Genomic DNA, 27,296 nt, shown 5'->3' with positions numbered 1-27,296 from the left:
AATTTGGTTTTAATCCAGAGAGGTTAGAAAAACTATCTAGATCCTCTATGAAGCTGTGGAGGGATCCAAATTGTGGATTTAAAAAGACCATGGTGCTTGCCTACGGAGCTGTGAGGGGAACGGCACCTCCGTACCTTCAGGCTCTGATCAGGCCCTACACCCAAACAAGGGCACTGCGTTCATCCACCTCTGGCCTGCTCGCCTCCCTACCTCTGAGGAAGTACAGTTCCCGCTCAGCCCAGTCAAAACTGTTCGCTGCTCTGGCACCCCAATGGTGGAACAAACTCCCTCACGACGCCAGGTCAGCGGAGTCAATCACCACCTTCCGGACACTTGAAACCCCACCTCTTTAAGGAATACCTAGGATAGGATAAAGTAATCCTTCTAACCCCCCCCCCCCCCCCCCCCCTTAAAAGAGTTAGATGCACTATTGTAAAGTGGTTGTTCCACTGGATATCATAAGGTGAATGCACCAATTTGTACATCGCTCTGGATAAGAGCGTCTGCTAAATGACTTAAATGTAAATGTAAATGTAATAATGTAGGGAGTTCATGCAAAAGATTGTTACCTCTAACCAGGATTGCCATTACAAAAAAAAGATTTTTGGCAGGCAATTATTATTTTAGCAAGCAATTATTGTGATTCCTCCTGTATTGTCCCTAACATCACTACTCCCTAGCAACAGATGTGGGATACATACACACAGACACACACACACACACACACACACCCATACACACTCAACTCCTTTTCCTTACAAACTAACAAACCATAAACTCAGATGCTCAATAGTTTTTCCATTCCTGAGCCCAACTCAAGAAAGGAATTGATTTAAGAATGCATATACAGTTGCAGCTGTTTGAGAAGGCATGCAAAATTGACATAAATGGGGGATATTTGATTAATTAACCATTGTCAAGTCCTAGATGAGATCAGATACACCCCCTTCCCCTATCAATACCATATTTACATGTGCAGGGATACTGGAGTGATGGAGGTAGATATGTATAGGGGTAAGTGGACTAGGCAACAGGATATAAGATACAGTAGCATCAGTTTGTATGTGAGTGGGTGTGCAGGTACGTAGAGTCAGTATAAATCTATGTGCATATTATGTTTGAGTGCAAATGATGGAGTGAGTGTTTGTGTGTTGGAGTGACAATGTATGTGAGTGTGTAGGGCCCTATGAGTGTGCTTAGAAATAGTGCAAGTGTCACGTGTGCTCCCTCTCCGGCCTCTAGGTCACCAGGCTGCTCGTTATGGCGCGCACCTGTCACCATCGTTATGCGCATCAGCGCATTATGACACTCACCTGGACTCCATCACCTCCTTGATTACATGGCCTTTATATGTCACTCCCTTTGGTTTCTTCCCCAGTCGTCATTGTTTCTGTTTCTGTATCAGGTTGGTGCTCTGTTCGTGTTTTCTTGTTTTGTATTATGTTACGTTTATTTATTAAACCACTCACTCCCTGAACTTGCTTCCCGACTCTCAGTGCACGTCGTTACAGCAAGGATGGAAATAAAGGTAAATAAAGAGGTTACTCAGGCAGTCCGTGTAGCTATTTTGTTAGCTATTTATCAGTCGTATTGCTTGGGGATAGAAGCTGTTCAAGAGCGTCTTGGTGTCAGACTTGATGCACCAGTACCTCTTGCCATGCGGCGGCAGAGAAAATTGTCTATGGCTTGGGTGGTTGGACTCTGCCGATTTTCCGGGCCTTCTTTTCAGACCGCCTGATATAGAGGTCCTGGATGGAAAGGAGCTCGGCCCCAGTGATGTACTGGGCTGTCCATACAACACTCTTTAGCGCCATGCGATCGAAGGTGGTGATATTGCCATACCAAGCAGTGATGCAGCCAGTCAATATGCTCTCAATGGTACAGCTGTAGAACATGTTGAGGATTTGACATACAGTAAGTGCATGTGATACCAAAAAGTCTACTAGACAGTCACCACTACATTGGTGTCAGAACTGGAATAGTTATACACCCAAGCCTGCGAAGCATCTGATGAAGAAGACTTGGCAAGAAGAGGAGGAAATTAGCACTCTGCTCCAGGTGCTGAGTCTCGGCGGAAAGGGGTCCAAGGAATGAGGTGCCCATCCGGACAGTGAAGGTTGAGTCCTAGGAACCCTACCTAGCCCAGTTTCAGCTAGCCGTGTGGTAAAATGGATGGGCTGAAGAGGAAATGGCTGTGCAGCTTGCCCCTGTAGGGGCCGTACTAGACCTCAGCTCTGACCAGTGGAGGGACTACATCGCCCTAACTACCACCTTGAGGCAGAGGTTTGGCAATAGAGACTCCAGCAAAAGCATGCGGGAGAAGCTAGCAAGTTGCAAGTGAAATGGAGGTTAGAGCCTTGTTACCGGGGCTGCAGATACCCCCAGTTTGCCACAGCTGATAAAGATGAACATGCCCCGCATGTCCCGCATGATAAGGCAGGCCCTTATCAAGGCTCCGGTCCTTGCGTACCCTAACCCTCAACACCCATTCATCATGGATACAGATGCCAGCAATGTGGGCATTGGGGCTGTTCTGTCGCAGGAGGGGCCAGATGGTGAACGTGTGGTGAACTTCTACAGTCGCAGCCTCAACTTTGCAGAGCGCAACTACTTTGTCACAATTCAAGAGTTGTTGGCTGTGGTCGACGAACTGCATAATTTCTGACCCTACCTATACGGGACCTAAGGCCTCCTCCTTACTCACCATGCCTCACTCACCTGGCTCCTCAACTTTCGAGAACCACAGGGCCAGGTGGCTCGCTGGATAGAAAAGCTACATGAGTACGACTACCAGATACAGTACCGGGCTGGTCGTCACAACACAAACGCTGATGCGTTTAGAATAGAATGCTATATATACAGTGGGGAGAACAAGTATTTGATACACTGACGATTTTGCAGGTTTTCCTACTTACAAAGCATGTAGAGGTCTGTAATTTTTTATCAAGTGGGCAGGATATAACCCCACCCACTTTGCCAAAGCACAGCCCCCACACCACTAGAGGGATATCTTCAACCACCAACTTACCATCCTGAGACAAGGCCGAGTATAGCCCACAAAGATCTCCGCCACGGCACAAACCAAGGAGGGGCGCCAACCCAGACAGGAAGACCACGTCAGTGACTCAACACACTCAAGTGATGCACCCCTCCTAGGGACGGCAAGGAAGAGCACCAGTAAGCCAGTGACTCAGCCCCTGTAATAGGGTTTGAGGCAGAGAATCCCAGTGGAGAGAGGGGATTAATTGTCAGATTCAACAGAAGATCTCTTTGTTTCTTGGGACCTAGAACAAGCATCTCTGTTTTGTCCGAGTTTAAAAGTAGAAAGTTTGCAGCCATCCACTTCCTTATGTCAGAAACACAGGCTTCCAGCGAGGGCAATTTCCAGTTTCCTCTGAACAGTTGATGTTGAGATGTGTCTGTTACTTGAACTCTGTGAAGAATTTATTTGGGCTGCAATTCTGAGGCAGTTAACTCTAATGAACTTATCTTCTGCAGCAGAGGTAACTCTGGGTCTTCCTTTCCTGTGGCAGTCCTCATGAGAGCCAGTTTCATTATAGAGCTTGATGGTTTTGGAGGCTGCACTTGAAGAAACTTTCAAAGTTCTTGAAATGTTCCGGATTGACTGACCTTCATGTCTTAAAGTAATGATGGACTGTCGTTTCTCTTTGCTTATTTGAGCTGTTCTTGCCATAATATGGACTTGGTATTTTACCAAATAGGGCTACCTTGTCACAACACAGCTGATTGGCTCAAACGCATAAAGAAAGAAATTCCACAAATTAACTTTTAACAAGGCACACCTGTTAATTGAAATGCATTCCAGGTGACTACCTCATGAAGCTGGTTGAGAGAGCAAAGCTGTCGTCAAGGCAAAGGGTGGCTACTTTGAAGAATCTCAAACATAACACTTTTTTTTATTAACACTTTTTTGATTACTACATGATCCAATAAGTGTTATTTCATAGTTTTGATGTCTCCAGTATTATTCTGCAATGTAGAAGATAGTCAAAATAAAGAGAAACCCTTGAATGAGTAACTTTTGTCTGGTACTGTATGTACAAAATGGCATAACGGTAGCTCAAAAGGGACAGGAGATATGCTTGTTCAACGTTTGGTGGGATACAAAAACTCTAATTTGCAGAAAATGTCATGTCGACGAGCTTATAAGTACTTATGGGAAACATGTTGCACAATGAGGAGATGCATATACTGTATGTACAAAAGGTCATGACTAGCTCAAACGGGACAGGAGATATGCTTGTTCGGAATTTCAGTTGATTACTATAGCGCCCCTCTTGTGCCAATCAGTGTAATGTTGTAAATGCCAGATCTCTATGGCAAGACGCATCATTCACCTAAGTTTCGTCAAAATCGGGCCAGTGGTGTCTGAGATGTCGAGTGTGACTAAAGTATGAACGGACAGCGACATCTCCCCACTTGGTTTATTGCTATATTCTCGCGTGGACAGACTTTGACAGGAGTGGAGCCTCTCGCTTTCCTTCTTCCTCTCTGTTAAAACCTCCTAGACTGGATGTCCGCACCCCCGTGAGAATCAAATTTGCGTAATAAAAGAAATCTAGATAAAAATCTGTCATTTTAAGCTAGAAACACTGTATCTGTTTTTTTGTTTTGGATGCATCTCAATCCACCATCCACCATTGTCGCACTTCCGCATCTGTGGTGAAAGGTGACAGAGCTAGAGCGGTGTTTGTCAGACCATGACACATCCTGAAAATCAGTCTTCTCACAAAATCTTCTGTAGTGTCAGAATTGATTGCCTACAAACTATTATGACACCTATGTAAACATGAGATTCTCACGAACACGTACAGTGCATTCGGAAAGTATTCAGACCCCTTGACTTTTCCCACAGGCACACACCTGTCTAAATAAGGTCCCACAGTTGACAGTGCTTGTCAGAGCAAAAACCAAGCCATGAGGTTGAAGAAATTGTCCGTAGAGCTCCGAGACAGGATTGTGTATAGGCACAGATCTGGGGAAGGGTACCAAAACATGTCTGCAGCATTGAAGGTCCCCAAGAACACAGTGGCCTCTGGAACCACCAAGACTCTTCCTAGAGCTGGCCGCCTGGCCAAACTGAGCAATCGGTGGAGAAGAGCCTTGGTCAGGGAAGTGACCAAGAACATGATGGTTACTTTGACAGAGCTCCAGAATTCAAGATTCTCTGGTCTGATGAAACCCTGATTAAACTCTTTGGCCTGAATGCCAAAATCCTCACTCCTGGAGGAAACCTTGGTGAAACATGGTGGTGGCAAGCATCATGCTGTGGGGATGTTTTTCAGCGGCAGGGACTGGGAGACTAGCAAGGATCGACCTAAAGATAAACGGAGCGCTCAGGACCTCAGACTGGGGCAAAGGTTCACCTTCCAACAGAACAACGACCCTAAGCACACAGCCAAGACAATGCAGTAGTGGCTTTGGGACAAGTCTCTGAATATCTTTAAGTGGCCCAGATTTGAACCCGATCGAACATCTCTGGAGAGACCTAAAATAGCTGTGTAGCGACGCTCCCCATCCAACCTGACAGAGCTTGAGTGGATCTACAGAGAAGAATGGGAGAAAGTCCCCAAATACAGGTGTGCCAAGCTTGTAGCGTCATACCCAAGAAGTCCCAAATGTGGAAAAAGTCAGGGGTCTGAATTATTTCTGTCAGTTGTTTTGAGGGCCATAGGCCTCACAAGACTCTTCTGAAGGTCCCCAGGTATCAGTGGAAAAAATGTATTGAAGTAAATACATCTTTCTTATATCTCTCAGATATAGGACACACTTCCTTTTCATTTTTTCGGGGGGTGTTGGGGCTATCTGTTCCATGTAGTGAATCTGTTATGCAATGCATTTGTATGGGATAATAGCAGTAAGGCCAAATAAAAATGTTCATGAAATAATTGTTTTATATAATTTTTTGATACTTCAAGGGGTCTTAATAAAATTCAAAATTAAATAGCAAAATTATCCTTGGTATGACCTTCTTAAAACAATTCCATATAGCTTATTAAAACTTCTTATGGCTGCAATCCCGTTAACGGGATGATATGACAACAGCCAGTGAAAGTGCAGGGCGCCAAATTCAAACAACAGAAATCTCATAATTAAAATTCCTATACCATTTTAAAGGTAAACTTGTTGTTAATCCCACCAAAGTGTCCGGTTTCAAATAGGCTTTACAGCGAAAGCACCACAAACAATTATGTTAGGTCACCGCAAAATCACAGACAAACACAGTCATTTTTCCAGCCAAAGACAGTAGTCACAAAAAGCAGAAATAGCAGGGATAAAATTAATCACTAACCTTTGATGATCTTCATCAGATGACACTCATAGGACTTCATGTTACACAATACGTATATGTTTTGTTCGATAAAGTTCATTTTTATATCCAAAAACCTCAGTTTACATTGGCGCCATGTTCAGAAATGCCTCCAAAATATCCGGAGAAATTGCAGAGAGCCACGTCAAATAACAGAAATACTCATCATAAACTTTGATGAAAGATACATGTTTTACATAGAATTAAAGATACACTTGTTCTTAATGCAACCGCTGTGTCAGATTTCAAAAGCTTTACGGCAAAAGCACAATATTCAATAATCTGAGAACAGCGTTCAGCCACAAAAGGAAGCCATACAGTTACCGGCCAAATTGTGCAGTCAACAAAACTCATAAAAAGCATTATATATCTTCACTTACCTTTGCTGATCTTTGTCGGAATGCACTCCCAGGACTCCCACTTCCACAAGAAATGTTTGTTTTGTTCGGTAATGTCCATCATTTATGTCCAAATAGCTATTTTTGTTAGCGTGTTTGGTAAACAAATCCAAAGTCAGGAAGCGCGTTCACTAAAAGCAGACGAAATGTCAAAAAGTTCCGTAACAGTAGAAACATGTCAAATGATGTATTGAATCAATCTTTAGAATGTTTTTAACATAAATCTTCAGTAACGTTCCAACCGGAGAATTACATTGACTTCAGATGTGCGATGGAACAGAGCTCCCTCTCATGTGAACGCGCATGGTCAGAGCATGGTCAGGTCATTCACAGTAGAGGCATCAGACAAGGTTCTACAGGTTTTTGCCTGCCATATGAGTTCTGTTATACTCACAGACATCATTCAAACAGTTTCAGAAACTTCAGAGTGTTTTCTATCCAATATGAATACTAATATGCATATATTAGCAACTGGGACTGAGGAGCAGGCAGTTTACTATGGGCACCTCTGTGCACCTTTCATTCAAGCTACTCAATACTGCCCCTGCAGCCATAAGAGGTTAATATAACCCCCCCCCCCCCTCCCCCCCGGCTTAGACAGGGCGTAGACTGTAATGGGTTAACACGGTAGAATTGATGCACATAAAAAAATACTGCGCTGGAATGCGGCTTAAATCGACTTTACTCAAAAAGCTTTCCGCTAGATAAACTACTTTTTTTTTTAAACTTTTAATAAACTTGTTTGGTAGTGGTGATCGAACAACATATGCTCAGTTGGTCTTGAGCTCTGTGCAAGTTGGAAAAGCAGTGTGAGCCACCTTTTGTGACAAACCTCAACCTGCAACTTTTAATAATACACAAGTAACCCAAGCCAACACCGCAAATAAATAAAAGTAACACAAACCAATACCACAAATAAATATAAGTAACACAAGTATAATCACATTACTTGCTTTCTTGCTACGGTAGCTACATAGACAATAAAATGCATTTTTTTGTGTGTGTAATTTCAGCCTCCCCTAACGCAGGATGTGATGACAGAGAGTGTATTTTCTGGAAATTATGATGATACGTTTATTTCCCCTTTGATAGCTTCTGGACCATAAACCTACACATTGTCTTCCAACTCACCTTTTTAGCACAGATGCAGCACCTATACTGTACATTGTGCATCAAAAATAAACATTATAACTTGTGAATCACAATACATTTTATTTTAGCTTACAGTCAAGAAATACAGACTACAAATGGGACATGACTCAAAATACATGAAAAAGTACATTAGCTAAATAAATGCATAATAAAAGCATACTGTTAAATAATTCACCATACATTAACCTTATAGAATACTTTTAAATGTGTGAGGATTGATTAAGTCATTGCTTTGATTTGTTACACTTTGTTTTGTGGTGGCTCCCATGATATGAATCAGACAAAGTGAATTAAGATAATTTTTTTTCAGTTTTACAGGTATTCATGGGCAAAATTAAATGGCAAAAAACAATAATGTGAAAAAGTTATGATCTGTTTCAAATATTTTATACTGTCCCATACCTACATAGGAACACATTTAATTTCAAAATAAATCATACGGATCAGTCACAATTAAATAAAATTCTGAAAAGTGTCACAGTTTTATACAGCAATACAAATATTGCTCAGTTCATAGATGTACATAATACTTTGGCAGCACTTCAGCTCAGCTAAAAGATGCTTAAAACATAAATAACACACACTTTAACAGGCTTGACACTATCTTAAACTTACACACAACATGAGCTACTATTTGCAAAATGTTCATAAAGGCCTATACACTATTTTATTGGGATCAATAATCAAGCATACAGACTTTCCCACCAGGTTTCCTTCTTCTTTCCAAAAAACTGGAGTATACAGAGAGAATATAAGCAGTTATCAGACCATTTCTCAGTAACATTGGGTACGGTACAGCAGAAAACAGATTTTGAGATTGCTCTCTAAGTTGACCTTTAAGGAACCAAAGAGGCTGGCCATTACAAACATGTAGGTGGCTAAGAATTTCACTAAAGGTGTGATTCAGATTCAAACAGATAAATTGATAGAATTGAGAATTCTATCAAATAAAAAGTAATTAAGTGAAGAGAAAGTGTGAGACAGAAATTTGCTAGACCTGCTCAAAACAAATGTTAGAGGTATGTATTCCTCACACTCTTTTTTTTCAAAAGGATGAGTATCAACAAAACTAGAGGGGAAAAGAGTAAGAGGAAACAATGCAAAGGATAGACAGACCACTCAACCAATCACAGGGTGCAGAGCAAAGGCTCAAGATAAAACAGACTGTGTGAGATGCTGCTGCACTAATGCTGCAAGAGGGTGAGTGGGGCGGGACGGATTCTGGATCATTATGCCAGCGCCTTATTTGCAGGGTGTGTGTGGTGGGGTGACACTGGTCCTGCTTTGTCTAGCCATTCTGATCCTCCTGTGTTTGTGGGGGTGTTTGGAGTGGTGCTGCTGAGTCCCCGTTACACCGTTCCAGGGGCTCAGCCTCTGGCTCCTCAGGAGCTGGGCTGGGCTGGAGCTGGGAGGGGGAACCAAGAGTGATGATGGCGGGTGCCTTCTGTGAATTGGGAACCTGGAGGGTGAGTGAGGCCTCTGTGCTGGCAGGGGTGCCCTCAGACCCATCAGCTGGGGGTACTGGAGTGTTGCTCGGGGTGACAGGGCCAGCAGTGGCCCCTGGAACTGGGCTGGAGGCACCGGAGTCACTCTGTTCTGGAGCTCGAAGCCTCTTCATCAGGGTTGTGACCCTTACAGCTTTCTGCGGAAGAGCAAGACCATAGAAGGGTGTTTTTAGAACACCATCATCTAACTGAACAAACTGTCCAGTGAATGAATCGAACAACATATGCACAACATTCATGCATTTTGCATACTACGGTGTAGCCCAGTTCAGAAATGGTTGTATTTTTTTTTTAAGTTAGTTTGACAGAAAGGAAGAGTACCTTCCACTTGGCTTTAGCAAAGTTCTTTTCAATTTGCCCACACACTCCATCCCTGATGTTCTTGTTGGAGGCTGCATTCCCAGAAATCCTGAAACAAGGGATAGGTAAACAGAAAACCCACCAAAACACTTGAGAAGACAGAAATTGGTATGTATTTCAGTCTTGGATCCATACCATTCATGGTTGATGGCCTCCTGTGCAGTCAGTCTTTGATCCTGCTCCACTTCCATCAGACATGACACCAGGCTTTTCGCTGTGGAAGAAATCGACAAGAACAATACAGTACACATCTGCTCTTTCTCTCCTCTGGCGCAATAAAGTGGACACGCCTAAGAAACATAGTTTTTCCATCTAGCTGCTTTACTGGTTTATAAATGTGATACTAGTACTGCATTTTGATTTGAAATTACATGACTCTTTATACCTGAGTCAGATATATCATCCCAGTACGGTGAGTCAAACTCATAGTCTCCCGACAGAATCTTGCGGAAAAGGTTTTTGTCGTGATTATCGTAGTCTTCATCTTCCGTTTCGTCATAGAAAGGGGGGTTTCCTGACAGGCTAGAGGAAGGGAAAACAAGACTGTTGATAGTCACCTGAGATGGGCAATGACATTAATACTGTATGTGCAAGACACTGTAGACGTTAGTGAACTTAGGTGATAAAGAACACTCACAGAATATACATGATGACCCCGATGGCCCAGCAGTCCACTGGCCTTCCGTACCTCTGACGACCCACCACCTCAGGAGCTGCAGGAAGACACACAGAATCCAATATTCTATTAATAGAAAAATGGAATGCCCAGAGGTAGCAAGATGGTGTCCAGCTCTAAAGTTGCCAACCCATCTGCCCCCATAAGTCTATGATCTGCCCTCCTCCCTACCCCCTCACCAAGGTACTCTGGGGTTCCACAGGGGTCCTTGATGAGTCCGCTCTCCAGCTTGGCCAGGTGGAAGTCACTGATCACTATTTTGGAGTGCTTCAGACGGTTGAAGTACACCAAGTTCTCCAGCTGTGTGAGACAAAACAAAGTGTACATTTGAATACATCATAATTCTTTTTGTTATGTAGAAAGCATGACAAAATATTCATAATTGTCAGGTTAAAGAATTACTCATGGTGCCATTCAATACATGTTTATTTCAGACAGAGGGCAAAGTAGCTTAATTTCTAATGCTTGCACCCAAGTGAGTGGCCTGTGGTGTAATAGCCACTATGCAACACCAGATGGGGGCAGTGTGCTGAGTGTGCAGTATACCTTGAGGTTCCTGTGGACGATTCTCTGGGAGTGCAAATAGGCCACGGCTTCCAACACCTGTCTGACAACGTTGCTGGTGTCCTTCTCTGAGTAGTAGCCTTGGTCTAAGATCCAGTCAAAGACCTCTCTGCCTGTAGCTCTGCAGAGAACATACAACATAGGACAGTGGTTTTCTCTGTATCATTCAAATGTACTGTAGGCCTCTTGCAACACTCAAGAAGTCAAATCAACTCTCAGATGAGACGGCTAAAATGAGATTCTCCTGCAGAATATGGAAAATAGACATTTCGCACAGGGGTTCAGAAAGGGAAGCATGCATTGAAAAGTCTGCAGGATGTAGGCTATCTTTTTGTACACTCCTTAAAATGGTGTAAACAGTGGGAGGGAACCACAATGACTTCAAGGGAATGAGTACAAAAAACGTAAAAAATAACCAACGTCATTCAATAATTTCCAATAACACTCACAGCTCCAGGAAGAGGAAGTACTCCTTTCTAGTTTCAAAGACATCAACCAGCTGGAGGATGTTATGATGTTTTACCCTGTTAAAAAGGGAGACACAGAAGGAAACAGAGAAAGACATAGACAATATTACATATCAAGCAATTATAAGATTAACTAGCAATCATCAAAATATACAAAATATACTATTTGTAACAGTGGTTTAATGATTTAATAACAATTAGAGAATTAGACCATTTCCAATTGAAGTGAAATTCAGATTATGAAATGCCTACTCATGCACTAAATAAAATCAGTAGGGGAGAGTGTGGCAAATTGAGCCAAAGGGGTAAGTAGAGCCACCCGTGTTTCTAGGAAACCATACACAAAATGTATAATTTGACCAAATATTTAAGAAGAGGTCATCTTTTCATGGAGTCTGCAAAGGAAGAAACCACACATGGAAGAAGGGGTAAGCAAGGAAGCAGCAGAAAAGTCACGTTTTTAAGCTACTTTATCAACAGGAGCTGATAAAGCGCGAGGTACAGGAGGGAGAGAGAGCTGCTGCTCTAGCAGACGAGGGGATGGGGGAGTGTTACTGTGAGCGAGTGACATGGGGAGCAGGGAGGAGGGAGAGAGAGATGAGAGACAGCAACCAACCAAGCCGACTCACGCTATAGTAGAATAATACCTGCCATAGTTAGGTTATTTATCATCCAATATGATTACGTAGGACCAGTCTTGACTACATCAAACCGAGAAGATACTCTGAACAAAAATATAAACGCAACATGCAACAATTTCAAAGATTTTACTCAGTTACAGTTCATATAAGGAAATAAGTCTAATAAGCTAAAATCATTAGGCCCTAATCTAAGGATTTCACATGATTGGGAATACAGATATGCATCTGTTAGTTACAGATACCTTAAATATAAACGGAGGAGCGTGGATCAGAAAAGCAGTCAGTATCTGGTGTGACCACCATTTGCCTCATGCAGGTCGACACATCTCCTTCGCATAGAGTTGATCAGGCTGTGGATTTTGGCCTGTGGAATGTTGTCCCACTCCTCTTCAATGGCTGTGCGAGGTTGCTGGATATTGGTGGGAACTGGAACACGCTGTCGTTCAAGTCGATCCCGAGGATCCCAAACATGTTCAATGGGTGACATGTCTGGTGAGTATGCCGTCCATGGAAGAACTGGGACATTTTTACCTTCCAGGAATTGTGTACAGATCCTGGCGACATGGGGCCGTGCATTTTCATGCTGAAACATGAGGTGATGGCAGCGGATGAATGGCACGACAATGGGCCTCAGGATCTCGTCACAGTATATCTGGGTATTAAAATTGCCATCAATGAAATGCAACTTTTTTCGTTGTCCGTAGCTTATGTTTGCCCATACCATAAACCCACCGCCACCATTAAGCATTTTGTTTAAAATCAGCAAACCGCTCGCCCGAACATCTGCACAGTAGAGTTGAATCAGGGACTCATCCGTGAAGAGCACCCTTCTCCAGCTTGCCAGTGGCCATCGAAGGTGAGAATTTGCCCACTGAAGTTGGTTACGACGCCAAACTACAGTCAGGTGAAGACCCTGGTGGGGACGACGAGCATGCAGATGAGCTTCCCTGAGACAGTGTGTGCAGAAATTCCTCAGTTGTGCAAACCCACAGTTTCATCAGCTGTCCGGGTGGCTTGTCTCAGACGATGCCGCAGGGGAAGAAGCCGGATGCGGCGGTCTTGGTCTGTGGTGATTGCACGTGGTCTGTGGTTATGAGGCCGGTTGGACATACTGCCAAATTCTCTAAAACAATGTTGGATGCGGCTTATGGTAGAGAAATGAACATTAAATTAACTGGCAACAGCTCTGGTGGACATTCCTGCCGTCAGCATGTCAAATGCAGGCTCCCACAAAACTTGAGACATCTGTGGCATTGTGTTGTGTGACAAAACTGCACATTTTAGAGTGGCCTTTTATTGTCCCCAGCACACGGCGCACCTGTGTAATGATCATCTTGTTTAATCAGCTTCTTGACATGCCGCACTAGCTAGCAAGCTAGGCTAATTGAGTCTGCACTTTCTCTTCCTACAATTAAAATAACAACTCCATTCAGAATTTTAAGTAGCAGCATACCTGTTGGCTCTTCGTCGTTGTAGCCTATCCTTTAACTTTTAATTCCGTAATTGTAATTCCATCTTCCATTGATTAGATACATTATTTGTACAAAAGTATGTGGACACCCCTTTAAATTACTGGATTTGGCTATTTCAACCACACTGTTAATGACAGGTGTATACAATCTAGCACACTGCCATGCAATCTCCATAGACAAACATTGTCAGTAGAATGGCCTTACTGAAGAGCTCAGTGACGTTCAACGTCGCACCGTCATAAGATGCCACCTTTCCAACAAGTCAGTTCGTCAAATTTCTGCCCTGCTAGATCTGCCCCGGTCAACTGTAAGTGTTGTTATTGTGAAGTGGAAACGTCTAGGAGCAACAACGGCCTCAGCCACAAATTGGTAGGCCACAAAAGATCACAGAACGGGACCGCTGAGTGCCGAAGTGCGTAGTGCATAAAAATCGTCTGTCCTCATTTGCAACACTCATTACCGAGTTCCAAACTGCCTCCGGAAACAACGTTCTTCGGGAGCTTCATGAAATGGATTTACATGGTCGACCAGCCGCACACAAGCTTAAGATCACCACGCGCAAGCGTCGGCTGGAGTGGTGTAAACCTATCTGCCATTGGACTTGGAGCTGAATCTGGGTTTGGTGGATGCCAGGAGAATGCTACCTGCCCAAATGCATAGTACCAACTGTAATGTTTGGTGGAGGAGGAATAATGGTCAGGGGCTGTTTTTTATGGTTATGGTTATAGGCTAGCCCCTTTAGTTCCAGTGAAGGCAAATCTTAACGCTACAGCATACAGTAACATTCTAGACGATTCTGTGCTTCCCTGTTTGTGGCAACAGTTTGGCGAAGGCCCTTTCCTGTTTCAGCATGACAATGCCCCTATGCACAAAGCGAGGTCCATACATAATTGGTTTGTCAAGATCGGTGTGGAATAACTTGACTGGCCTGCACAGAGCCCTGACCTCAACCCCATCGAACACCTTTGGGATGAATTGAAACGCTGACTGTGAGCCAGGCCTAATCGCCCAACATCAGTGCCCGACCTCACTAATGCTCTTGTGGCTGAATGGAAGCAAGTCCTTGCAGCAATGTTCCAACCTCTAGTGGAAAGCCTTCCCAGAAGAGTGGAGGCTGTTATGGCAGCAAAGGGGGGAACAACCCCATATTAACGCCCATGATTTGGAATGAGACGTTCGACGAGCAGGTGTCAATATACTTTTGGTCATGTATCTCCTAAATGTAGCCACATAAGGAGGATCTATGGCACTTTGATGACTTATGATTGGAGAACAACAAGCTACACGTACCACTCTCGTGAAAAGATCAGCAGAATAAATTATACAATTTCTCTCTCTCTCTCTCTACTGCAGCATTCGGGTTTGGATATGTACGGGTCCTTCCGGACAAGTCAGCTCAAATTACACATACCTGAGACCCGTGACATTATTTAGAATTCTGGATCCGGACCTGCTCGGGTCCCGGATTGGGTCTCGGGTATTCAGGTACAGGTGGATCCGTGAGACCTTTAATTTATTGTGGTATAGGTTTCATGACGCTAGTATCTAAACCAAAGTAGATATTTTTAAGATTGTTCAATACATCAGTTGTGGTCTCTATAAGCTTCAATATGTTTCTAAACCTAGCATGAAAGTGAATCATTGTAATATAGTCAAAATGTTTGCCTTGGGGTAAGTTGAGCCAAAGGCAAGTTGAGCATATTTAAGTGTTTTCTTCACAGGCGTAATGAAAGGCATTATCACTGGGATATGAGGTAACAACAGGGCCTGGCCTATGTCAAAAGTGTTTTTAAAAAAGTACAAAGTGTTAGGTGTTGAGCCTCGGTTAAAAGATGCTTAAAATGATTGAAAGACAGAAAAGCAATTGTTATTGGGAAATAAAGATCGACATGGTTTTAAAAAGGTAGTGGTAATATTTCATTCAGTACATACATTTGAAGGCGGTTAACTTAATCCATACCCGGGGTAAGTTGTGTCAAGAGACCACTTTTGTGGGACAAGCTATGTTTTCAAAACTGTAATGTTTACATGAATTCGGATTTTTGGGGGGATACACAACATCCTGAAATATACTGTATGTAGATATCTTTGTTCGAAAGAATAATATATTTCCCTTGACAGAGGGCTGCTGAATGTAAAACATGGCTCAACTTGGCCCACTCTCCCCATAGACAAAAATGTACAATAGACATTAAAAACAGACATAATTTGTGATATTGTAGGTGTGGATTAATGATTATATTTCATTATGTATGGAGAGTGTACCATTTCCACTTCCAGTTAATGAATACAAACTAGAGATTGGTCTCACTACCAAAGTTTATTCTTAACTTTATTTAACTAGGCAAGTCAATTAAGAACAAATTTTTATTTTCAATGACAGCCTAGGAACAGTGGGTTAACTGCCTTGTTCAGGCGCAGAACAATTTTTACCTTGTCAGCTCGGGGATTTGATCTTGCAACCTTTCGGTTATTAGTCCAACGCTCTAACCACTTGGCTACCTGCCGCCCCGAAGTACTCCACTGACATGCTAATAAGACATTTCATTAGGTATTTAAAGGAATCTTGATTGACATATTTTATTCATAGTTTTAAGTTAATTCATGTTTTAATTAATGTAATCCCAATAGTTTCAATTGCATTTTAATATTTGTTTTTAAAATACTGATGGGTCTGTGGCGCTTTCATTACAGATCCTACTTCAAATTCAAGTCTGGACTGCTCAAGAGATATTGCTTCATTGTAACTATTTGATAAAGGCAGATGGATAATTCAAGCTGAACAGGACTGGTGTTATGTAAATGTTATGGTGATGTTATGGGGATGTTATAGAAACAATAACCTTAGTAATTAGTAACCATTATTAACTAATTTCTGTTAAATATCTCCACTGCGTTTTTCTTCTCCATTTCAATTGCATACACGTGAATTGTAAAACTATCGATAATCGTAACAGAATGATTCATGCTTTCCTGTGGCATTTCAGATGCCACGGATAAAGCTTTGCATTAATGAATAAGCCAAAACGGAATTTCACTCACATATTCAAGATTAGAATCTCATTCTTGGCAGCTTTCCTCACTTTCCTCCCGTCCTTTTTCAAGAACTTTTTACAGGTGAACATTTTGAGTGTGTTCTTATCCTTCGCTCTGAAGATCTCACAGAACTCCTCCCTTAATCAGGACCACACACAAGAACAAACGAAAGAAACATTTTAAAACGGTCAAATCTATACCGAAAGGAAGAGGTATATGTGTTCCTATTAAGTCACAGTCCCAGAATACAGAATGTAACAGTCGTTTAAACATTGTGAAGGAATACTCACGATTTGACAATTTGTCCAAGGTCATATTTATCGGTCACCTCTGAGGGATTGTTGTAATCCTTATTCTCCCCGAGTGTCAAACAGCCAAATGGCATGGCAGCTCCTGCCCTTCACAGGGAAATCACACCAGCACCGCCTGTTAACAAGACAGAGCATATTGTTGCTACAATACACATTAAAGCAATTGTACATGAGAAGGCATGTTAAACAACTTCTTTAGCGTGGCTGTGCTGCGGTCATAGGTACGAGTTCCATCTCACTACTAAACAACTGAATAAGAGCACCAGGACATACTCTGCTGCTAAAGTTTATTACCTATCCCTTCGCCTAGTCACTTTATCCCTACCTGTAGGTACACATCTACCTCAATTACATCATACCCCTGCACATCGACTCGGTACTTACCCTGTGTATGTAGCCAAGTTATCGTTACTCATTGTGTATTTATTCCTTGTGTTATTATTTTTGTATTATTTCTACATTTTCCTCTATGCATTGTTGTCAAGGGACCATAAGGAAGCATGTCACTGTTAGCTCTAAATGGCACAATTGTAATAGGTTCCTGCTGGATGTTAAATCCCTCACCTACCTACTGTAGCAGTCCACTTTGCTGAACACAAGTGTAACAATACTCTTTCTGAGTGAGGTTACATAAGACCAGGCCTGGCATTGTGTTAGAGGTATCCAGTCTATAAGTAGCCTGTCATTGCTAACAACTAAGGTGCAGACCAAAAAATGTATTCTTTCAATGCAATGCACACATTAGCCAGCATGCACTTATCATTTTCAAAATGTGTTTATGGAACATGCCGCTCATTGAGTTCATCACGCACTTTGAACTCAACATGATAATGACTTCAATTCAAATCTTTAGAGAACATTGTACGCCATGGGACCTTGAAAATAACCGGATTAATTCATATTCATCCATCACATGACTCTACTGTACAAAGACTTAAGTCTCCAGTAGTCTGGGGGGGGGGGGATATGCATGTAATAAAAGACAAGCTGGCAAATGTTTCAATATAAAACATAGATTTAATTTCCAGCACATAGCTCATATTTTTATGAATTCAGGATAGCATTCTTTGTTCTTTTCTAACTAATTTACTAATTAGCCAGTGTGATCCTCAGAAGCAAAGTTCATTGATTGTCTTTGATTGGGGAACAAAGGGAAATCACCATTTACAAAGTTACTTTATAGAACTGAATAGGTTTCCATGAATCTGGTCCACAGCAGCAACGCATACTCAGTATTCAGCCTTGGGACTATTAATATCACCAGGAGCAGCAGTAGCTATTGTTCTTCCTGAACAAAGCATACAGTTCCCTGAATACATGCAATACGAATATGATCCTCTCTGGATGGGTTTCTGGCTGCTGAACAATCCTGTTGATTTGGCAGCAGAGGAAGCAGAGTGAAATATAGTGGGAGGAGGAGGAGGAGAGTGACCGAGGTGCCATCTCAGTGGAGCCATCAATCATGTCCCTATTATGAGAAGAAAAATGGATTCCTCATCTCTGGTGGAAAATCAATGCGAGGTTTCACTCTGTGGTAGAGGAAAATAACACGTCCTTATGGAAGGATCATGAATATATGAGGAAACAACAAAAATAAATGATACAGGGAATAAGGCATTTGGCCTTTGTAAATGAGCCATTACCATTCCTGCATTAATAGCTAATAGATTTCAAAACAGTTCTAATCTTGTAGTAGTATTAGGAGTAACAAATAGTTAGGTACAACTACATTTTATGTAAGAAATGCACATTTCTAGGTGAGTACATGTATTGGGAAACAATCTTGTTGTACATTAAGGTTCACTTATTTTCTTTTGACAACACCAATCATTCATGACGTATGAGGCATCTGCTATGCTCGTTGTGAGCCTTCCTTTACTAATGGCTAGTACATTTACATTTACATTTAAGTCATTTAGCAGACGCTCTTATCCAGAGCGACTTACAAATTGGTGCATTCACCTTATGATATCCAGTGGAACAACCACTCTACAACAGTGCATCTAACTCTTTTAAGGGGGGGGGGGGGGGTTAGAAGGATTACTTTATCCTATCCTAGGTATTCCTTAAAGAGGTGGGGTTTCAGGTGTCTCCGGAAGGTGGTGATTGACTCCGCTGACCTGGCGTCGTGAGGGAGTTTGTTCCACCATTGGGGTGCCAGAGCAGCGAACAGTTTTGACTGGGCTGAGCGGGAACTGTACTTCCTCAGAGGTAGTAGATGGTAAAGGTTACAGCAGGACTAACGTCATGTTGTAGGTGTTAAAGAAACACCTGAAACCAAATGCCCCATATGACGAGAAGCTGTTGGGGTCGGTTCTCTTCTGCACTGTTCAACCAATCCAGTAAATGTGGAGGAGGGGTTAAGACGGAGTGTCACCTAATTAATATTCCTGATAGAAACGGTCAGTGGCCCGGTCAGTGGCCCGTTTGGGCCAGTGAATTTCTTTTGTAATAATGGTATTTTTTTTATCTATCGGAAAGTATTCATACCCCTTGACTTATTGTATACTTTGTTGTGTTACAGCCTGAATTCCATAATTACAAAGTGAAAGCATGTTTTTAGACATTTTTGCAAATGTATTTAAAATGAAAAACTGAAATATGTCATTTACATAAGTATTCACAGCCTTTCTCAATACTTTGTAAAAGCACCTTTGGCAGAGATTACAGCTGTGCGTCTTTCTAGGTAAGTCACTAAGAGCTGATGTCAACGTTTTGAACAGAGTGCCCCATTGTGGCGGTGGGGTTATGTTATGGGAAGGCATAAGCTACGGACAACGAACACAATTGTATTTTATCAAGGGCAATTTGAGTGCACAGAGATACCATGACGATATACTGAGGTCCATTGTCGTGCCATTCATCCGCCACCATCACCTCATGTTTTAGCATGATAATGCACGGCTCCATGTCACAAGGATCTGTATACAATTCCTGGAAGCTGAAAATGTCCCAGTTCTTCCATGGCCTGCATACTCACCAGACATGTCACCCATTGAGCATGTTAGGGATGCTCGGGATTGACGTGTATAACAGCGTCTTTTAGTTCCCGCCAATATCCAGCAACATCACACAGCCATTGAAAAGGAGTGGAACAGCATTCCACTGGCCATAATAAACATCCTGATCAGCTTTATGCAAAGGAGATGTGTCGCACTGCATGAGGCAAATGGTGATCACACCAGACACTGACTGGTTTTCTGATCCACACCACTACCTTTTTAAAAAAAGGATCTGTGACTAACAGATACATATCTGTATTCCCAGTCATGTGAAATCCATAGATTAGGGCTTCATTTATTTATTTAAATTGACTGATTTCCTTATATGAACTGTAACTCACAAAAGCTATGAAATTGTTGCATGTTTAGATGTGTTTAGATTTTTTTTCAGTATAAACTAAGCCAATCATTACATTTTTGCACCCGTTACTGAAATGGTTGTTCCAGATTAACAGGCTTAGGTAGTTTCCTCCACGGTGCTTAACCCTGGCAGTCATTACGAATGCAAGTTCCGGATTAATACACATTTCAACTGTTGGATAGTCTAATGCTGGCTAGATTCCAATAGGAATTACACATCATTTTACAAGCCAGTATAATGTGATTTACAAATAGGGTTGCAACATTCTGGTACATTTCCCAGCTTTTCCAGAAATCCTGGTTAGAAGATCTGTAAACAATCTTTTAAACAATTTTGCAACCCTACTTGCAGGCCTGGTGTGGCCTGTAAACTGAGTTTCAGGCCACAGTATAAGGCCTTATGATATATGTAATAGTTGATTTATAATTGTTTATATTTGCCCAGGAACTCACCGTGTCGCTGTCACTAAGAAATACAGTCATGGGTGGTAACTCTACAATTCAATCGAAAAGGCAAGCCACACTGGGATATTATTGGAGGCGTGGCTTAGTAGGGACATTACATTTAATTATACCTTACAAAAAAAGCTGCATTTGTATTACTCATATGAAGGTAGTACTGCTTACTTCAGCTCTTTAAGTTTCTTTCTTCTTTTTTTTTAGGTAATCAGTTTTCTGTTTGAGTACTCAGGAACATTTTCACTCTTCTTGGTAAGCAACGCCAGTGTAGATTTGGCATTAGGTTTTAGGTTATTGTCCTGCCGAAAGGTGAATTAATCTCCCAGTTTCTGGTGGAAAGCAGACTAAAACAGGTTTTCCTCTATGATTTTGCCTGTGCTTAATGGTGGCTGCATAACATGATGCAGCCACCATTATGCTTGAAAATATGGAGAGTGGTACTCAGTAATGTGTAGTATTGGATTTGCCACAAACATAATACTTTGTATTCAGGGCAAAAGGTTAATTACTTTGCCACATTATTTGCAGTATTACTTTAGTACATTGTTGCAAACAGGATGCATGCTTTGGAATATTTGTATTCTGTACAAGCTTCCTTCTTTTCACTCTGTCAGTTAGGTTAATATTGTGGAGTAACTACAATGTTGTTGATCCATCCTCAGTTTTCTCCTATCACAGCCATTAAACTCTGTAACTGTCTTAAAGTCACCATTGGCCTCATGGTGAAACCTCTAAGTGGTTTCCTTCCTCTCCGGCAACTGAGTTAGGAAGGACGCCTTTATCTTTGTAGTGACTGGGTGTTTTTATACACCATCCAAAGTGTTCAATGTCTGCTTTTTTTTACCCATCTATAAGTGTCACTCTTTGCGAGGCATTGCAAAACCTCCCTGGTCTTTGTGGTTGAATCTGTGTTTGAAACTCACTGCTTGACTGAGGGACCTTACAGATAATTGCGTGTGGGTTACAGAGATGAGGTAGTCATTAAAAAATCATGTTAAACCCTATTATTGCACACAGAGTGAGAGTGAGAATACAGGAGCTTATTATTGCGCACAGAGTGAGTCCAACTTATAATTTTACTTGTTCAGCACATTTTCACTCCTGAACTTATTTCGGCTTGCCATAATAAAGGGGTTGAATACTTACTGACTCAGGACATTTCAGCTTTTTATTTTTCATTAATTTGTAAAAAATGGTGGTATCCCAGGAGGTCTACCCGGGGGATGGTAATAGAGGGGAGGTACGTGAGGCAACGTTGGCTTCCTCTGCTGAGAATACAGGAGCTGGGCACCCCGACACGGACAGCTCCAAGTGCAGGTAATTAGGGGAACGTGCCAACCAGGCGTGGAGGCAAAATATAAGGAGCACTGTGGCACCCCCGCGAGAGAGAACGGGGCAAGACTGACACCAAGCAAAAGGAGAGAAGGACCGCGCCAAACCTAAGTGATTTTCTTTGTTATGTTTATTTTCTGTCCTAGTAAAGTTGTTTTTGCGGACTAAAACCTTCCTGTCTCTGTATCAATCTCTGCACGCTCAACCCAACACCCTACGGTTTACCACAAAATGTATAAAAACATAATTACACTTTGAAATTATGTGGTATTGTGTAGGCCAGTGACCAAAAAAATCTAAATTTAACCCATTTTAAATTCAGGCTGTAACTAAACATAATTTGGAAAAAGTGAAGGAGTTTGAATACTTTCTGAAGGCACTGTAATTGATTCAAAAACGGATGCATTCCCGAAGCTGTTTGTTTCTTATGTCGATTATTTATCACACACATGCTGTACACATATAGCCTATAGATTATCTGTCGGGCAGAGAGAGCATGCAGCTCTCAAGCAGCTGGTTGTTGTGTGGAGTGAAGACTGACAGGGTTAGTGTTAGTGACAGGGTTAGTGTTAGTGAAAACCTCCCTAGTTAGTGTTAGTAAAGATGTTGCAAGTTATGATATCTCCCAGTGAATGCTAAGGCAAGAACAGATATGCAAAGCAGGTATTTAAACATTTCAAAGTCTTGTTTGAATATTTGGAATTAAGTCATCATGGATTCAACCCTTTTTTTTTCTCAATTTTCGACCTAAAATGACATACCCAAATTTAACTGCCTGTAGCTCAGGACCTGAACCAAGGATATGGATATTGAAAGGAAACACTTTGAAGTTTGTGGAAATGTGAAATAAATGTTGGAGAATATAACACATTAGATCTGGTAAAAGATAATACAAAGAACAAAACATGTGTTTTTCTTTTTTTATTCTACCATCATCTTTCAAATGCAAGAGAAAGGCCATAATGTATTGTTCCAGCTCAGGCACAATTTGGATTTTGGCCACTAGATGGCATCAGTGTATGTACAAAGTTGTGGTCTGATCCAATGAACCATTGCATATCTGTTCAAAATGTTGTATCAAGACTGCCCAAATGTGCCTAATTGGTTTATTAATACATTTTCAAGTTCATAATTGTGCACTCTCCTCAAACAATAGCATGGTATTCTTACACTGTAATAGCTACTGTAATTTGGACTGTGCAGTTAGATTAACAATCATTTAAGATTTCTACCTATATCAGATATGTTTATGTCCTGGTATTTTTTTTGTTACTTACAACCTCATGCTAATCACATTAGCCTACGTTAGCTCAACCGTGCCGCACGGGGGGGACACAAATCCAGTAGAGGTTAAAATTCTGAAATATCTAGGCTATTTGGTCCTTGAATAGTCAGTGAAGTTATGGTAGCGGATTTAGTTAAGTTTTATTTCTGATTTAAGAGATGTAGGTGCTTTCGTTTGTTTCCTGCCATCTCAATTGAAGGGTGTTGCGTTATTGTGCTTGTTGTCGTAAAACCATGTGCGGTTATTATGAGCAGCTTCGAATGTTGGCTTCAACTTGGTTTTCCATACAAAGTGTTCCATTACAAAGAGAACCCGGTTTTTGGTTGCTTTCTCCTTTTAAAATATGATATAGTAACCCCTCAACAACATCTAGTTTTAGCAACATACTAGCTAGCTACCACATGAACAGGTGCAGTTTTATAGGGTCAGCTGTAGTAGTTCGGCACAGCTGGATCAAATTAGGTTTAAGTGGCTTGCACATCAACAGACTTTTCACCATGTCAGCTCAAGTAATTGAACCAACAACCGCTTGGTTAGTGGCCCTTCGCTCCAACCGCTAGGCTAACTGCCACCCACTAGTGTGTTTGTGTCGGGAGCATGCTGTCTATTTAGTCAAGCAATGCCCTCATTATTCTGACATATTCTGGAAAATAAAAATAATGTCAGTGTCAATGCAGGCCTGTTAAATAATGAATTATTCTTCAAATGGTTTAGGCCACATTTTTTGCATACATTTTGGGGGAAGTTTTTTTCCACAAAAAATAGTGCTTGAAAAAGTCCTTAGGATGCTTGCTCAGCCCGTAATAAAATCACCTGCTATTGAAATTATGCACACATCATTTGCTTTCCTGTCAGTATTTATTTCATTCGGGCCAGTAGTTTTCAGTTGCTGTGTGCAATGCCTGTAGGCCCTATCTATCTACAACTTTGTGTAACGGCTAGTGATGCTAATGATAGCCTAACCGTTTTCATATAGGTGGAAAGGCAACTAAACGGTAACTACAAAGTAGCCTCTGCCTACCTGGCAGAATCATGATTATTTTCACCAATCCAGTGGCCATTTGTTTTGAAAGCCCTACACCACTGAATTAAAGGGCCATTTCTTTGCTGTTACAGTAAAGCCTGCTTTTCCACTGACTAGACCATGTAAAGAACACACTCCATCTCCCAGAATAGCTCTTTGGGCCAGGAGAGCAGACTGAAGTATAATTTCAGAGCCAGAATGATTGCATCCAGAATTTGTTTTTCCTGAAATTAACACACAAAAGCCATTAGCTACTCAGTCTACACTCTGGCAGAGGAGGGTGTTATTTTTGTCTACTTCATTGCAAAAACGTTCAAAGCGTTGATTAAATTCCCTTTTCCTAGTGTTTCAACAGTGCTGTTTACAGCAGCAGCAGCAGCAGTCCTTCCTGCATTGGTTTGGTGCGGAGTGGGCAATATCTCCAGCCGACACGTAGACTGGTAGTAATGAGCCAGGAGGGGGAAATAATGAACCCTGTGCAGCGAGAGAGGAGAAGAAGAGTGAATAGTTCTGTTTCAGGTTGTGAATCAATCATCGGCACGGGAAGGAGAGAGTCTCTGGGATGAAGACTCAGAGGAGAGGAGAGAAGAAGAGAAGGTTGAGTGTAGTGCGGGCCACAGTGGGACTCATTACTATATATCTCCAGGATCAGGTCTCCAGAGATACGCATTGCCTGACTCGCTGGCTGAATAGCACAGTGGTGCTGATATAATCAGCCTCCCCTCAAGCAACTCTATTACTGCAACTGATAAACATACATCAAATCATATCAAATGTTATTCGTCACATGCTTCGTGAACAGTGAAGTGCTTACTTACGGGCCTTTCCCAAAAATGCAGAGAAATTAAATAGAGAAATAATACAAAAGTAATAACACATAAAACATCTAAGTAATAATAAATACACAATAAGTAACAATAACTTGGCTATATACATGGGGTCGATGTGCAAGGGTACAAGTCGATGTGCAAGTGTACAAGCTAATTGAGGTATATACGTACAGTACCAGTCAAAAGTTTGGACACCTTCAAGGGTTTTTCTTTATTTTACTATTTTCTACATCATAGAATAATAGTGAAGACATCAAAACTCTGAAATAACACATATGACATCATGTAGTAACCAAAAAAGTGTTAAACAAATCATAATATATTTGAGATTTTAGTCTTCAAAGTAGCCACACTTTGCCTTGATGACAGCTTTGCACATGCTTGGCATTCTCTCAACCAGCTTCACCTGGAATGCTTTCCCAACAGTCTTGAAGGAGTTCCAACATATGCTGAGCACTTGTTGGGTTTTTGCAAGGACTGATTTGACGTAATTTCCGGTCACACCGTGTAGACTTGTTTATGTGCTGCTGTGCGGTTTGTTGCTAACCTTACTTTGCTAACTGCCAACTTTACAGTTTTTATTTTTTCATTACCGTTTTATATTTACATTTTTTCCCTCTTTTGACTTTTTTCATTCAACTTTTTCACCCCAGACGCTTTATCTGGACGTGGTTCATCAGGACCTCCACCACCCGAAGCTAAGTAGTAACATTAACATTATGCCATCTAATTGCAGTCGCTGTACTCATAATATACAGGAGAACGATCGCCTTATGGCGAGGATAGCTGTGCTGCAAGCCCAGCTTCAGACGCAATCGTTAGGCAAGGGTAATTTAAGTGTAGGAAAGGATGAAACAGCGTCTGTGCCACCAAAAAGTACAGATAGTAGTATAAATCGCCTCTTACAGTCCTCGCAGCCGGATAATTTTCTCATGGCTTCTGGAGGGAAATGCTGTAGGATTGCTCAACCGGTGTCGCTCATTCAGCCGACAGAAACTTTCAACCGGTTCTCCCCATTAAGCAACGGGTCGGAGTCAGAGGCCGTGCCTTCTCTGGTCTCTCCTCCTCCCGTTACGGGGTCTGAGACGCCGAAGCCTCCCACCATTAGCTCTGACAAATTGAAAACCCTAGTCATTGGCGACTCCATTACCCACAGAAATAGACCAAAAAACGAATCATCCAGCAATCATACAATGTTTACCAGGGGGCAGGGCTACCGACGTTAAGGCTAATCTGAAGATGGTGATGGCTAAGGCTAAAACTGGTGTAGAGAGTATAGGGATATTGTTATCCACGTCGGCACCAACGATGTTAGGATGAAATAGTCAGAGGTCACCAAGCGCAACATAGCTTCAGCGTGACAGACTCCATCCTAGCTGGAGGGGTGCTCTCATTTTATCTACGAACATAGACAGGGCTCTAACTCCCCTAGCTCCACAATGAGATACGGTGCAGGCCAGGCAGCAGGGTGCAGGCCAGGCAGCAGGCTGTTAGCCAGCCTGCCAGCTTAGTGGAGTCTGCCACTAGCACAGTCAGTGTAGTCTGCTCAGCTATCCCCATTGAGACCGTGTCTGTGCCTTGATCTAGGTTGGGCAAAACTAAACATGGCGGTGTTCGCCTTAGCAATCTCACTGGAATAAAGACCTCCTCCATTCCTGACATTATTGAAAGAGATTGTGATATCTCACATCTCAAAATAGGGCTACTTAATGTTAGATCCCTCACTTCCAAGGCAGTTATAGTCAATGAACTAATCACTGATTGCAATTTTGATGTGATTGGCCTGACTGAAACATGGCTTAAGCCTGATGAATTTACTGTGTTAAATGAGGCCTCACCTCCTGGTTACACTAGTGACCATATCCCCCGCTCATCCCGCAAAGGCGGAGGTGTTGCTAACATTTACGATAGCAAATTTCAATTTACAAAAAAATGACGTTTTCATCTTTTGAGCTTCTAGTCATGAAATCTATGCAGCCTACTCAACCACTTTTTATAGCTACTGTTTACAGGCATCCTGGGCCATATACAGCGTTCCTCACTGAGTTCCCTGAATTCCTATCGGACCTTGTAGTCATGGCAGATAATATT

At 41.9% G+C, this 27,296-nt stretch overlaps 1 protein-coding gene across 2 annotated transcripts in view; it reads right to left on the bottom strand.

Annotated features, from left to right (window-relative positions):
- Positions 1 to 7,921: 7,921 nt before the first annotated feature.
- LOC139535478 (caM kinase-like vesicle-associated protein) overlaps positions 7,922 to 27,296 on the bottom strand; it is a 39,739-nt gene continuing 20,364 nt past the window's right edge. For both annotated transcript variants that reach the window (XM_071334907.1, XM_071334906.1), the window contains exons 2-11: positions 16,893 to 17,028; positions 16,609 to 16,740; positions 11,436 to 11,510; positions 10,969 to 11,107; positions 10,602 to 10,722; positions 10,384 to 10,459; positions 10,132 to 10,268; positions 9,882 to 9,960; positions 9,708 to 9,795; positions 7,922 to 9,523 (exon numbers count right to left, since the gene is read on the bottom strand). In XM_071334907.1, coding sequence (XP_071191008.1) covers positions 9,170 to 9,523; positions 9,708 to 9,795; positions 9,882 to 9,960; positions 10,132 to 10,268; positions 10,384 to 10,459; positions 10,602 to 10,722; positions 10,969 to 11,107; positions 11,436 to 11,510; positions 16,609 to 16,740; positions 16,893 to 16,987 — 1,296 coding nt within the window. In that variant the 5' untranslated portion in view covers positions 16,988 to 17,028 and the 3' untranslated portion in view covers positions 7,922 to 9,169. The remainder of the gene's footprint in view (positions 9,524 to 9,707; positions 9,796 to 9,881; positions 9,961 to 10,131; positions 10,269 to 10,383; positions 10,460 to 10,601; positions 10,723 to 10,968; positions 11,108 to 11,435; positions 11,511 to 16,608; positions 16,741 to 16,892; positions 17,029 to 27,296) is intronic.

This window comes from Salvelinus alpinus, chromosome 12 (assembly GCF_045679555.1).
Source record: "Salvelinus alpinus chromosome 12, SLU_Salpinus.1, whole genome shotgun sequence".
NCBI classification, from domain to species: Eukaryota; Metazoa; Chordata; class Actinopteri; order Salmoniformes; family Salmonidae; genus Salvelinus; species Salvelinus alpinus.
The sequence above is the reverse complement of the archived record's forward strand: the minus strand, read 5'-3'. Positions and strand labels throughout refer to the sequence as shown.